We start from the raw sequence: 15,947 nt of genomic DNA, 5'->3' as shown, positions 1-15,947 counted from the left end.
TAGGGAGAGTACCAGTCTACTTTATTTTGTCGAATGCAGGGGAAGTAACTCTCGTGATATTATCTGTCAGCATGGCTGTTGGTTGTTCGAGGTTTGCGGTACTACATTCACTTTTTCGAAGAAATCGACTTCAAGGTGAAGTAGAAACGGATTGTGATAGTGCCAGTAATATATTCATATCGCCATTATGGTCTTGGATCTAGCACAGTGGAACAATCTGCATGTCGTTCTGCAAAGTAACAAAGCAATAATGCCAATATGTAACTTGTTAATCATTAGGGAGCACAGGCTGCCACAGCTCTCGATGTAGTTACTACATCCAGGTGCAGACAAACCAAGGAACGTGTGAAGCAGGATTCAAACTCATGGCTAGAATGCAGTGTACCTGGCGTACCTAGCTAATTGGCTTTTCTCGCGCATCGCGTTATAACGCGATGCGCCGGGAACTCTACATTAGCGCCCTGCTATAGCGCACCCCTCCTCGATCTTAGGGTTAGGGACCCCCCTCCTCGATCTTAGGGTTAGGGTTTTTAGGTTTAGGGTTAGGGACACCCCCCTTTTTTTTTCTATCTTAGGGTTAGGGACACCCCCAACCCCCCCATGAAGATCCAGGGTAGAATAAGCCCTCAGCAACTCATGCTTGTCATAAGAGGTGACTAATGGCGTTGGGTGGTCTGGTTGACACATTGCATTGGTTCCTAATTGCGAAGATCGATGCTCATGCTGTTGATCACTGAATCATCTGGTCCAGACTCGATTATTTACAGACTGCTGCCATATAGCTGGAATATTGCCGAGTGCGAAATGAATGCATGCTTATATGAGATTTCATTTTTTCTAAACTTGTGTTTCTTTTGTTCAGTATATTGATAAAGATATGGGCGTAAGTGTAACTGCCTGAAGGATGAGTTGATAAGGTTAAAGAGACACATTTTAACAAACTGAAAGTATATTTAATTAACTTATGTACCTGTAAAGTATGTTTATTAAGGGATGCAGATTTTTTACAATTATGTGAGTAGCAACTCCACAGCTAAAACAGGCTGTTGAAAAAACTGAAACACTGGCTTTAACAATTGTACCTATCCCTCTTTTGATTCATGATAGGCATTTATGAATTCTCTCTCTCCAAGAATGACTTGCTGTATTATTTACAAACCTCTGAAAATTAATGATTCGTTTTCATTTAGAATTTCATTATCTGAAACGCTGTGTGAGCAGCTCCCAGGCAGGAAAGTCAAGTCTGCAATGGCAGTTGAAGAGTGCAGTGTGTGTGGAGAGATTCCCAGTCATTACACAGCTAAAGACCAAGATGGAGGACAGGTTTGGGGAGCTTCTCGACAAGATGGAGTTTGAGAACAGCCTTTTATCAAATCATGAGATACGTCACAGGAATGATATGTAAGATTCAAGTGAAACTACTTATGTGTCCAGTATAAGTAAACTTATCCTCAGTACTCTTCGTTACACTCCACTACGGGGTCTAACAAAACCTTATGGGAGGTCGCGTCAGGTAACCTTTGAGATTGACCAATCAGAATACAGCTTACCAAATTGCGAAAGTGGACATTTGCACATACCTTTTGAACTTTTTATCTCGAAAAGGTTTGTATCGGAATGATTGCGAATGCTACACGGCGTATACAAAGGTGAGTAAACAGTCGCTGAAAGTAGTGTTTTGGGCAATATTCAAGGATGTCATCTTGTGGAAATATTAGCTAATGGTAACCATGTCAACAGAAACCCCAAAGCGTATATACTGCAGGTGTTATATGCGGATTTTTGTTTGTGGAGCGATCTGTGTCAGTGACCTGAATATTTTGAAAGTCCCTCCAATCCCTAAGTAGTAGCCGTTGTCTAACTGGTTAAATCTATTTAATGGTCTCACGCTTGATTGGATGGTCATTGGTCGCTCAAAGGTTACCTGATGCAACCTTCTACTAGGTTTTGTTAGCCTCAGTGGTGGAGTGTAATTAAATACAGCGACTAAGTTTCCTTAGACTGCTTATGTGTCGTGGGATTCAAATCAGGTCCTGACATGCTCTTTTATTAAAAGAAGGTTTAATAGACTATGGAGATGAAGTTTGTACAGTAATCATATGAACATGATTAATCTACATTTGGTGCTAATGTGCTTAAAACAGACAAGTCATGCGATGGGAGGTCAAGTGCCATATCCAATTATGTGGAGCTTAAACCCTTAATCAAGCTAACAAGGAAAGGCTGTCATCTGTTGATGACTCCCTGCTCTGCTACACTTGATTTAACTGGCTGTTGACAATTATGGCATTATCAGCATGTTTTTCTTCTTATGTATTGTACTGAGTGACAGTGTTCTCTACTGTGTCTGACTCTACCCACCAAGAACTTAAGCTACTTGCAGGATACATTAACCCTTATACATAAGCGGTGTATAAAAGACATTTTCAGAATCACCAGCAACCCGGGCTAGGAGGTTTTGAAAGTTACTAGCCCAAATGAAAACTTACCAGCCAAACTAAATAAAGATACAAATCTCTCAAAAGGTAGTCATTTATTCCTATAATATTTTTTTGATAAAGTTCAAAGTTAAACATCTATGTTACATGACTTGCTTGAGAGGCATATTTTTCACACTTTGAAAACGATACAAGAACCTGTATCGAAACGTCGTGTTCCAGTATTAAAGAAGTTGTCAACCATATACAATTATTCTATCTATGTTACAAATTGTCAGGAGCAGATGATTCAGCACAAATTTCAGATTTGTAGCTATTCAAACAGTGACAGTCCAGAATGCACTCTGTCAGTCAATCAGGATGAAAACGACACCATCTCACCATTTGCAAATGATGAAGGATGCGTTGGCTATTTTAAATGGTGTGTATTTCTAAACTCTTCTTATCATGACGCGTCTTAGAAACGGGTAAGTGATTCAGATTCATGTGTAGTTTCAGTAAGCTCAGAATTGTCGGCTTGAAAACAAAACAAGAATTGCTAAAAGAATTAGAAATTTTTTATTGAAAAAAGGACCATGAAGAGAATTTTACACAGACTGAAAATTTACGATATCGAACCGGGCTACTGTGATTCTAATCTTACGCGACCGTGGAAGTTTTAGTTAGCTTTGGGTTACTGGGCTAGTGGTTATTTTGAATACTGAACAGAAGGTTTTACGGTAAAATTGTCAAGAACAATGTCAGATATTTCAACCATTTGTTATTTCAAACAGTTCGATGTATTTTAATGCACACAGTGCTTGAACTATCTGTACATGTAGTTGTGGTTTTCAGATTGAGAGAAGCGAGACGCAAAGAGGATGACTTTGAAGAGACGGAAGCTGAGGCCGTCACACAGACAGCTCTCGACCTTGAGGACATGTGGGAGATGGAGACTAAACAATTCACACCAGCTGACCGCCTCACTGGTCAGTACTGTAGTTGGCCCTTGCTCACTGAACAAAAGGGTTGATTGGATCGCTTCCTAGAGAGAAAATAAAACAATTCTCTGTGTCATTATTTTCAAAGGTAGTTTGACTTGTTCCAGGATTGATCTGAATTTGGTTAATCTGCACAAGGCAGATATTGACCTCTGATATATCCTTCACCAATACCTGATGTTTCAGTCACCAATACCTGATGTTTCAGTCACCAATACCTGATGTTTCAGATGCAGACAAATGTGGAGACAAGAAGTCCACTGACAGGAAGTTGTCGGAGAAGCTGGTACTTTTAGTGAAACAGAAAGTCGGGGACAAGCTGCTGTGGGTATTTCCCCAGGGAAGTTGGTTGGAGGGAGAATCTTTGAGAGAGGTGGGTTACAAGGTTACAACAGTCAGTATCATAAGCTCAAAAGTGATTATTTTTCCTTATCCTGACTCATGCTAATTGCTTATCTCCTCTTCCTGGTGAAGGTAGTGGAACACCTGAAATCCCTTGAAGTTCCCTTCTAAAAGAAGTGGACGAAAAATACACTCACTCATGAGTAGCCTTCCCTCCCGCGCACGGTCAACTGATTAGCCATGATACTCACTCTCTCCGTATCGCAGTCACAGTCAAAGAAATTTAAGTCGTCGAAATCGAAGTCTTCATCTTCCAAATCATCGCAGAATCAACAGTCTTCGATGGAGAAATCGAAAGAAGAATCAGGGAAGAGATCGTCCCCCTACAAGAACGACACATCTTTGATGAGCCTCCGTTGATGATACACAGTGAGCAAGATATCAACCACATAATCAATGTGTGTTGTCAACTAGATCGACACCGATGACATCTTTAATGCCTCAGAACCCTTATGATCTTCATCAGACATCCCAGCCACCTCGGGCATTGCAGTAGGCAACTCTAAAACACAGCCGTCACTGCACCCAACATAGCCATTTGATGCAGGTGCCTTCATGCAGCAATTCATGATGCAGATGATGAGCCTTATGGAGCGACGGTTGGAAGAAGAGAGACGTCTGCACTCGTCAGCAATGTCGACTGTGACTCACCTAGAGCACTCATCTAGACCTGCACTCACACCCGAAGATGAAGAACAGGTGTATGCACACATATGCTCTAGAAGAGGTTCCTATCATCTCGTTGCAGTACAGAGAAGGGTCCACTCATGCTGAGTGAGTGCACTCGCATGAGTGGTTACACTGGCGTGAGTGAGGTCACTCGTTCGTGTGAGTGCACTCGTAGATCGATTCGTCAACGCAGAAGATCTGCCTCAGTCTCCCCAGCTCATAGAAGGGGCCGTCTGCAGTCATCGTCCCCTTCAGACTTGGACTCAAATGGAAGGGATTGTCGGTGCTCAGTGAATGCATCTCACTCTAGGAGGGATGAAGTTAGACACCACCGAGAGTCATCGCCGGAGGAAGCCCTCCTCTTAGATTCGGAAGTCACATCGAGGATCACGGATGGCTTAAACCTAGTCTCACAATCTAAGGATTCCAATGAACTTAATACGTATAAGATGAAGAATGATGACTTTGATACCTTAACATTCCCGCTGTTAGCTCCATATCCACGACCCCTGAGACTTCAACAACAACATGTGCCATCATTCAACGTGCGTCGTTTCCCTCTTCATCACATGGAGCCCTTCATCAGAGCACCTGATGTAGACAAAGGTTACATGGTAATCAGCACAGCCCGCAGCAGATCCTACAAGGTAGAAGATAAGAGGCTTGCTCAGCTTGACACTACTACGAGACGAACATTCTTCAGACTAGCTCGATCTAGAGCCATCAACAAGTCTCTGATTAAAAAGTTCACCAATCCTGCCAACAAGGAAGAGAGAATGATTCTGTCTGCACTTATCACTCAGAGGAAGGATCAACAGTGTATGTCCAAACATCTAGCCTCTACTGCTGCTGGTCTTATCTTCTGCATTGACAAGGGCTCCTGTCTGCCAAAGTCTTTGGATCAAGCCCCATGGTCTGCACCTACTGTGTTTGACGGGAAGATGGAAGAAGTAGCAAAAATGGTTGCTCAAGGTCCAGGAAGTCATAATGATCAAATCCATTGACACTTTGACTGCAGTCCTTAAAGATCACATATACTCTAAGGGTTGCAAATGACTCATTGCCATTGTTATAAATGATATCCCATCATTAAAACTGCTCATTTCAATCTTTAATTACCTTAAATCGACCTTTTTTACAACAGTGCACAATTCTCAGCCACAAACAAAATTTCAACCAATCAGAGCGGAATGTCTCCGTGACGTAATAGTAGGTATAGATATGAGGGTCTATGCAGAATTCATCTACATTTCAGGGTGTAAATTTTGGGTTTTTGCATGACATTGCTTATAATATAACAGTTTCACTTTTGGAAGCAAGGTGGCGGTCAATATAATATTACTTGCGATATTGATGTCACTTCGACCCCCACCTGGCTTCCGTGGAAGAAGTCGTTATGTTGTGTCATTCAAAATCCTTTTGGCCGTGATCCAAATACATATTTAACTACTAGCAGAAAGTAGTTTTGATTTTTTAATGATGAAAACAAACCATAATCTCATTAATTCTAACGGACTTTAGCCCGTGACTTCACAATTTTAAAAAATGGCGGCACCCTGTCTGAGGATAAATGCTATTTAAGTTTGTTTTCACCGACTTACAAAATCAAAATTACTTTCCACTGGTAGTGAAATATGTATTTTATTGATGGACATTAGGATTTTACATGACATTGCTTCTAACATAACAATTTCACTATTGAAAGCGAGGCGAGGGTCAATATAATATTACTTACGATAATATTGTCACTTCGACCACAACCTCGCTTCCGAGGAAGAAAGCGTTATGTACTTGCAAAATCCTTTTGGTCAGCAATGTGTAGTAAGCAGTCTTGATTTTATAAACTGACGTTGAGAAATCAGCAAAATGACGAGCTTCCTACACATCTACACCTCGGAGCTACGCACGACTTTTTACCTGGACAATGACATACAAGCGCATCAAGAGAAAAGTCAACTCAGACTACAGTTAGACTTCACAATCAGGCTACTAACACTACTGAGATGGTTAGTAAATCACCTAAAGTCGGAATTGGAAACTCAACAAGATCTCAAATTCCTCTGGATTCGTTTCATCACTACTGTTTGGGAGTGTTGACAAAAATGCATCTCATTCAGTTAGTGTTTATGGAATAAACAAACATTCGCATGAACACATCCATTTTGCTCATTCCATAGACACTGACTGCACGAGATTTACCTGTGAGTGAACTTACAGGATCCCAGATTCAATGTTCAACATTTTTTTAGTTGTTTTTTCAACATCGCAGATTACAGACGTTTTGAGTTAGGTTAGGTTTATATTTCAGTTTAGACAATCAGTTGGGTTTTTTTAGTAAAGAAAGTTAGAAGTTAGACATTTCGAGGTTAGATTAGTGTGGTATTAGTCGGGTTTGGAACATTAGCAGAGTTAGCATTTAGATACTAGGAGTTAGTAAATTTAGCTAAATTCCTAGAAATTCATCAACAAAAAGTTTGATCATTTAATCAGTACTTCACACATTCCTTTTTACGCATAGGTTTTATCATATTTAGTTCTTCAGCTGCTCATTAGAAATAATTGTTATCACGTTTAGTTCCTCACAGACAATAAGTGTTATCATGTTTAGTTGATTAGATATTTTCACACAAGAACCTTCAGAACAACTACGTTGAATCAGATTGTAGTTCCAGAGGACCGGTGGGTCAAGATTCAAGAAATGATAAAACAAGCTCTACTCTCTCCATTGACACTTCGACAATGGCAGTGTCTACTAGGTCTCCTCACGTCAGTGCAAGATATGACCAGAAGAGGAAGACTGCAGCTGCATCCGTTACAACATTTTTTGAATCTTCATCTCAACAACAGAGAACAGATTCTGCTCCCAGACAGTGTGAAGCCCTTTCTGCTTTGGTGGACTCGCTGATTGAATGTCTGCGTAGTATGTTGTATGTAAGAGGAACTTGTTAACAAACAAGGGTCAACAAGATCACCATCTCTACTACACCTGACGTTTCAACTCTTTGACTTGGTCGACAGTTTGAACCTCCAAGTAAAAACATGTCACCTACAACATCATGGCAGATGCCCTATCTTGTCCTCTTCGTCCATCACCAACAGAGTGGATGCTGCATCGGGAAGCATTTCAACTAATCAGTCAGGCAGATCTCCTAACTAAATTGGATTTTTGAGCTCCATACGTTCCAGCTGCAAGGACTCAATGACAGGATTGTAGGATGAAATATCCCTTTCACCTTATTTACTTTTTATTGTCACACATTTTACTTCAACTTCTCCCTCTCTACTGCACGGACAGGATGTCCACAGTGGTTACACCGATCATATCAGAGAGCACTTTCTCTAGTATCACCACTGAGGTACAGGTCCATGGACCCGACCCACCGGACGTGAGGAAAAGAAGAGGACTCAAATTCGAGTTCAAACCCAAGTCCAATGTAACCACCGAGTCAAAAGTGGTTAAATTAGCCGATTCTCTGATGCCTACATACAGGGACGTCCGGAATGCTAACTAAAAGAGGGCCCGTCTACGAGTGCACACATACTTTTTGGAAACATGCCTCCAAGGAGACATAATTCCCTCACATTTTGTGGCCAGCCCACCACCGATACAAGCCACATACCCCATTGAGCTCGCCCAAACCAGAGCCCAAACGTGAAAACTGTACGCAATGAACTTATTGCGCATGCAAATCCACCTGTAAAATGTCCAACTGGATAGTATTTCAATAGCGCACATCACAGTACAATTCACGGCTGAATTCCCAAGAAACAAAGTTGCATTTCTTGACACCTGGGTCTCATACAGTAAAGATCTCCACAATCTGGAGTTCACACTTTATTGCAAACCCACCGACATACACTCATACCTGTTGTATACATCTTGTCACCCTAGACATATCAAAATGAAAGGTCCTTTCAGTCAGTTTCTACGATTGAAACGCATCTGTTCAACTCCTGCGGTATATGAAAAACACAGCCTCAACCTCATCAAGTATTACCTACAGCGAGGGTATCCAAAGAAATATATACAACAAAACAAAACCAGGTCCGACTTAAAGGACAGGAAATCTCTCTTATCCTCCCCCACCAAAGAACTGTGAATAAACAATAGAATGGTTCTAGTTATTAACTATAATCCCATGAACATGGAACTCAATGCCATTGTCAGAAAACGCTGGCACCTACTAAAGGGGGTCAGACATCTGCCTAGCCACTTTCCCCTCACCACATATTGCTGCTTATCGCAGAAATAAGACTCTTAAGGATCACTTACTCAAAGCCAATTTGACCTATCCCAAACAACTACCACAAACTAGTGGACAGACAGTCAAATTCGTCGACAATTTGAATTGCAAAATCTGCAAAATATTAAGCAACAGTGACACCTTCACCAGTTCAGTCACCAATACGGCCTTCAAAACACGAAGCTACATTTGCAATTCCTGCAATGTTGTATACCTTCTCACTTGCAAATGCTGCAAGAAACAATATGTAGGTGAAACTAGAAGACGTTTCAGAATCCGAGTAACAGAACACAAAGCTGATATCACGCACAAGCGCGATAAACCCACCGCACTTCATTTCAACTCGCAACATCATGGCAAAAACGATTTACAATTCCAAATCATCACCCAACTCAAAGACAATCCGGACCCTGAGACAACCACGAAAAAAAGATCTTTCAACTAAAGTGGATTTTTGAGCTCCATACGTTCCATCCGCAAGGACTCAATGACAGGATTGTAGGCTGAAATATCCCTTTCGCCTTATTTAATCAGTCAGGCATTCTGATTGTCGTGAATAGACTTATTTGCAACATGGTTCAACAATCAGACAACAACATTTTTGTCGCCAGTACCTGATTCCTTAGCCTGGGCAACAGATGCTCTCAGCATCTGGTGGAAAGGACTAAATGCGTATGTGTTTCCCCCTCCAGTGCTGCTACCAAAAGTCATCGAGTACAATCAGACAAACGAAGGGGTTACAACTGATTTTGGTCGTGCCTTACTGGCCAACGAGAGATTGGTTTCCAACGCTTATAGAAGAGTTAGGACAACCAGTACTAGAACTACCAGAGTGGAAGAATCTTCTTGCCCACACAAAGCAGGTGCACGGCAAGCCATCTGCGTTCCGATTTCACATATGGACCATATTAAATCCTGTTTGGAACACAGAGGATATTCAGCGAGAGGAGCAAAAGCAGTCACCTTAGCCTTACATAAATCCACTCGCACACTTTATGATTAAGGCAACTCATCCTCAGATAGCAGATTATCTATGCCATCTACGTCATTTCAGAGGTCTGAAAGCTCTACATTATCTACAAACTTGGCAGCTCTCAGCTTGTCGTCACGCTATCAACTGTAATGGAGGGATGCTTGTGGAAATCAAACATGGTGTTTGCCAACCATTACCTACAAGACATAGCCAAGGAGGACGTCACTGGTATTCGTCAGTTTGGGCCTCTTGTTGTTGCTCAGCAACTAACAGTTCCCCGAAGACGCTGAGTTCACTCACCCAATTCATCATGTGACTTGTGTAAAGCCAGATGCTCTGCGGAGTATAATGGTGGAAAGTCCATGCGCACGTCTTGAACAGACTAGCATTAGTGATTATGACCCTGAAGATATTTGTACATGAAGAAGGGTTGCAAATAGTCTTGATTGCTATATTTTGACATTTAGTTGCATCAGAAACTAGCAGGAGACTAGTTACTTTTGATGTCATCACATGCCAGTCAGCGAAGCTGTTCGACTGGATGTGATCCCCCCCAGAATCTGCAATTAATATTAGAAGAACAGGACCGTATTAGTGTTGTTACAAGTTCCCAAGGGGGAAAATATGGACCTAATATAACAGACAGACAGTAGAATCCAGCGTGATCTGGCCCATTGCCGTTTCCTTCTGATCCTGTAAGCAATTAAGCATGAGTCAGAATAAGGTAAAATATGTAATTTTATGAATAAAATTGATATTTCATACTTATCCTGACTCATGACAAAAGCCCTCCCAGCTGCCCATCACAGACTCACGGAATTCCTATATTCTCGTGTCAGGCGATTATTAAGGAGAGAGTGGTTATCATGGCCGATCAGCTGACCATGCGTGTGGGTAAAGGGAGGCTACTCATGGGTGAGTGTATTGTACGTCCGCTTCTTTTAGAAAGGAACTTAAGGGATTTCAGGTGTTCCTACCTTTGCCAGGAAGAGGAGATAAACAATTAAGCATGAGTCAGGATAAGTATAAAATATCAATTTTATTCAGAATATTACATATTATTAAAGTATATGGTCTTGACTTCTGTTTCATAGGTTATTAGCATTGTTGATGTGTATCGCATAACTCTCCTTCAGAATTGATCTTCGGCAAGCCGTACTGGTTGTAAGAGATGACTAACAGGTTTGGGTGGTCAGGTTGGTTATAGATTTTAGATTTAGAACTTTAAGCTACTGTCCGTCATAGATGCATTGGATCTATTGTAGATTTTATTTGAACAGACTGCAGAGCGAGTTCTTGGTGTCCGTTGTGGGGAAGAGTTATCTGCCCAGTTTGTTGGGAACGCCCCCTGTGGGGTGCACCAGTACGTCTTCAGGTCGAACCCTGAAACAGAAACAGGAGTAAAGGTAAGCCTTGATGGGGATGGATCAACCCTTTAACATCATCAGTTAATCATCTGTTAAGATCTTGAAAGACTCATTGTTTTGTTGCCTTTTGGCCTGACCCATTTTAGAGTGTTCAATTTCTGGCAAATAAGGATAAGTTGGACAGACACAGACTGTGTACGAGAAGTAGGCAGTGAACAATGGGCAAATCCATTTGGTTGTGTGAAAGAGAGAGCAGATGTAGTCTAGTACATGTGCAGTGCATGTGGATGCTTGAACCATTGCACTACATTTGATCACGAATGACCTTTGGCCTCTTCACTGACAATGGCAAGCACCAGTGGGCAGCACTCATACATCCTAATGTGGGTCAGTTGTCACATATTCTTGTTTGCCAGTAGAGCGGCTCTTGTAAAGGCTTTACCCTTGTTCCTGCTCTTACTGGAAACAGTTGCAAGACTGCGAGGGCATCATGCACGATATTTGTATTTGTGATGAGAAATGACACTTCTCAGTGGGCTGGGAGTAGTTTAGTGACTGAAGTGTTCACTTGTCAAGCTATAAACATGAGTTTGCTTCCCCACATGTCCCCAGCAATTGCTGAAATGTTGCTAAAAGTGGTGTAAAACCTCACTCACTCACTTTATCTCATCGAGTGTAGTTTAGTGGAAAAGAAGAAAGGATGATTTCCCTTTTTTTGTGATGTCATTCTTCCTGTTTGTTTGTTTCACCTTAGTTCAATAAGAAAATTTATCTGAGTCATTCTGCAGCTGTTTGGTGTACAAAATACAACATAATTCAAATACAAAATAATCAATCACTATTTTCACAAATGGCAAACTACATTGTTAAGGTTCACATATCAATAATATTTGAGGCTTAATTATGTTCAGTATTGTCAGGAAGACTAATTAAACTAATTAGGTCAAAGCCACAATGTCCTGCAACAACAGTAATACTTATATTTTTCTTAAAAATGCATTGACACCTAAAGATATTGCATTGTAAATTCTACCTTACCTGTTATTTTGTTACACACACTTAAAAATTCAGTTCTATGATTACATGTTTATGACAAAAACCTGATGTACACTGTGTCAGATGAAAAAGTGAAATCTGCTGGTACTTTTCAATGTTCTTGATATCCCCTCAATTGTCTGTCATAAAAAAATATTGCACTGAAGGTGATTTGAAGAGAATATTTTGATATTTCTGATTGATTTCTGAAAATGTCTTACTGTTTAGATAATAAAACATTTACTTTCGAGTCCTGTTATATGAAAGACAGCATCGTTATGCCAAAGACACTCTATGTTATTGGAAAGAAAATATGTGAAATAAATTTGAAAAACAATTTATTTGTAACAAAAATCTTTGATCTATCTGTAATGAAAGAAAGAATTCTTTGCGTGTTACCCTCAGAAGTATAGTAAGTGTTACATGTTATATCCATATATCCAAATAAGGTGACTAACAATGACACGCTTGTTACAGAGAAGACATTTCGATTGTATATTTAGTTAGGATAACTGATGACAAGCTAGGTTCATATCAATCAGTTTCTAAAAGTATTGTTTTTACCATACTTGTAGACCAAAATTTATAGTCTATATTTTAGAACTTTGCCTATTTGTTACCCTAAAGGCATGTCAGCGTTACTGGAAAGACATTTCAGAACAAGTTAATGGAAGACAAAGAAGAATTGAAAAACTATAGACTTCGTGCTTTAAATAAACAACAATTAAAGTAGCAGTTACCATCTTCATTTTTGTTTCTTTTAGGATCTCAAAACGTAAAAAAAGTTTTACGGTATTTGTCATGAATTTCTGAAACTGTCCAACAGGTTTACAAGTAACAAATGTATCAAAGTTTGGATCACCATCCTGAAACTGTCAAACAGGTTTACAACTAACAAAAGAATCCAAACTTTTGATCATCTGCCTCAAACTGTTAAACAGGCTTGCTACTAATAAAGTATCAAAGTTTTGAACATCTGTCTCAAGCTGTCAAAGTAACAAATAAGTCAACAAAATTAATCTCTGTATTTGTCATACCCATTTTGCCAGTTTTTAAAAACATACAGAAATGAATGTTTCACTGATTTTTTGTTTTAGATTATCACAAATTGACTTTATTTAGGGAAACTGGATGTTCAACATTTTGATTGTTTTTGCAGACTGAATATTACAGTGTCATAATTAGTATGATCAGTCACACACTCTTTCAAATAACATTCTTTAAAATGGATATAAGTATGCAAAGTTTCAAGAACAGACTTCTGTGTTAAGCATAAGGTAATTTTGTCTCATATCTTAATGCACATCTGAATAAATCAGGAAAGAAAAACAAAAATGAAAGATCATTTATATTAAACTAACAACACAAGTCCTTTAAATAACAGGTATTTTTGAAAAGTGTGAAACTTACAAATTGTTAAGGAGAATACCAATTGTTACTTCAAATATAAACTTAATGGTCCTAATGTAAGGACATAGCAAATATAGATGAACAAAGACCTTCTAGATATATTGGGTATTTTCAAATTTGTATTGAATTGTCTTTGCAGTAAACTTGTCCTTTACAAAAAGGAATAAAATAAAACGTATTTGGTCATTTTGTTTGTCATAAAAAATTCACAAGATAGATTAGATATTGCTAATGAAGGAGAAATAAGATTGATATTGATAAAATTTGACGGTTATATTGAAGTTTGAATCCTGATACGTGAAAAAGCGGCATCTTTTGAGAAAGACCCATCTACAGTGGTTTATGATGTGAAACCAGGTTATCTGTAGATTAAGCTGAACAAATGAATTGAGAACTGAACATTAAGTATGAGGCTTCATATGACTTTAATCCAGCAGTACATAAATTAGAGTACAAAATGAACGTGATTTGGCATGTTAATCTTGAATTTCAATCTACTTAATATGACTAATTTGATACAGTTGTAGTGCTTTGTGCATAATAATTCTGCATTGTTATGTGTGTGCAATGTGTTTTCTTGCAGCTGTTTTTCTTCAAGGCTGCATACAAGACAGGAAGTGTGAACGTTGATCATGACAGTGCTGAAGACTTTCTATGGGTGACAAAGAGAGAACTGAGAGATTACTTGCATCCATCATACTACAGCAGTGTTAAGTCTTTTATACTTGAGATATGAATGTGTCAGTTGTGTTTGTGTGTCTTTGAGCTCACTGGAGGCCACATGGAGGTTTACTATATGTGGTTCTCAAATCTAAGATCCAGGATTCCATGACTGATCAGAATAAAAAAAAAGAATACATTTGGTCAGCTTGGAGGAACACTCCTTCGTTCAACACTTTGTGTACATTTGTATGTATTTGTTGGTTGGAGAAAACCATCAGACATAACAAGAAATAGTGGCAATTTTCTTTAAGACTAGCCTGATAATCTAAGATTATGAGATTATGACACTCAAAAATGGGTGAATGTTTGACAGTTTTTATAATAGGATAAATTTGTGGAAGATGCATCATGCATTTATGGATCATCCTTGTAGAATTAGTGAACTGTAAACATTTACATTTGAATGATCATCTTTCTTTCATATTGTAACTTTGTTCATGTTCAATGTTGAGATGCAACAATCAGAAGAATTAGTGTGAAAGAAAAAAGTATTTCTCACACAATGGGTAGCGTTCCTGACAGGATAAAGCCAAAGGATACTTTCGGTATACGTTGGGGTCACTTACAGACACCAATGCAAATTAGAGAGGTCATATGCAAATTTTAGGGAATGCTTTCACACTGTAAACAAACATGGTGTCACACCCATCTATCGGCGGTCGTGTCCAGATTGATGACCGTGGTTATGGTACTGTGAGTGCCTTGAGAGAAAATTGTTGTCTCGTAATGATAGACGGGACTGATTACGCAGGCGTCTTGCAATCATGACATTGTATGATAAATTTATTTATCACACTTGTGTGTTTTGGGATGGTTAATATCCTGCATTAGGAATAAACACTATATATTTAGCTCGCCAAGGCTTGCTAAATACAATGTTTATTCCCAGTGCAGGATATTAGCCATCCCAAAACACACTCCCGTGATAACCTATATTAGTGCTGAATTACTGGGTCAGAATCCAGATTAAATATTAGCATGATTAGAGAGAGAACACTGTGTGGATTGCTCCGTGAGTGAAGCATCATGATCAAACTGTAAACATTGAGTTGTGTTGTATTGAAAATAAAGAATAGTCAACCGAACAACATTGAACTTGTTATTTGTAAAAATGTTAATGGACCGTTTGAGCGAGCATGTCTGATTTTCTTGCCAAGTTGCCAACCATGTACTGTAACCTTATAGTTCAGTAATATAGCTTGTCCATAATGATGGCAGTGTGATGGAAAACATAATGACTATTCACCAACAAAGACACACATTTTTTATGGATGACAACTTCCTTATTGTGAAGAGTCACGACGTTTCGAAGTACATTCTTACTTCTTCATCAGGTGAATGAAACAATGGAATACAACAAGCTATTTATGTACATGTAGAAACAACAACAGTATGACAAAGGAAGCCAGTAGTTAATTGGTAGATGGACAGGAGTGGAAGCCAGGGTTTGTTTACCCAGGCATGATTGGTAAGAGTGAGTGAGTGAGTTTAGTTTTACGTCGCACTTAGCAATATTCCAGCTATATGGCGACGGTCTGTAAATAATCGAGTCTGGACCAGACAATCCAGTGATCAACAACATGAGCATCGATCTGCACAATGGGGAACCGATGACATGTGTCAACCAAGTCAGCTAGCTAAGTTAATGAGTCACAAGCGCTAGGGAGATGTGTTCCTTGGTCACTGTTGATAGCTGGTCGGCTTCT

The 15,947-nt window shown here is 39.4% G+C and overlaps 1 protein-coding gene across 1 annotated transcript; it reads left to right on the top strand.

Annotated features, from left to right (window-relative positions):
• The first annotated feature begins 19 nt into the window (after positions 1-19).
• LOC137295871 (large ribosomal subunit protein mL46-like) lies at positions 20-15,326 on the top strand. The gene is made up of 6 exons (XM_067827432.1): positions 20-135; positions 1,191-1,401; positions 3,273-3,406; positions 3,649-3,791; positions 10,987-11,112; positions 14,102-15,326. Exons 1-6 carry the CDS (start codon positions 72-74, stop codon positions 14,252-14,254), a joined length of 831 nt encoding a protein of 276 aa, XP_067683533.1. The 5' UTR covers positions 20-71; the 3' UTR covers positions 14,255-15,326.
• The last annotated feature ends 621 nt before the right edge of the window (positions 15,327-15,947 follow it).

The sequence above is a fragment of the Haliotis asinina genome, chromosome 9, assembly GCF_037392515.1.
Source record: "Haliotis asinina isolate JCU_RB_2024 chromosome 9, JCU_Hal_asi_v2, whole genome shotgun sequence".
In the NCBI taxonomy this organism is placed as follows: domain Eukaryota; kingdom Metazoa; phylum Mollusca; class Gastropoda; order Lepetellida; family Haliotidae; genus Haliotis; species Haliotis asinina.
This window is presented reverse-complemented; position numbering and strand designations above follow the sequence as displayed.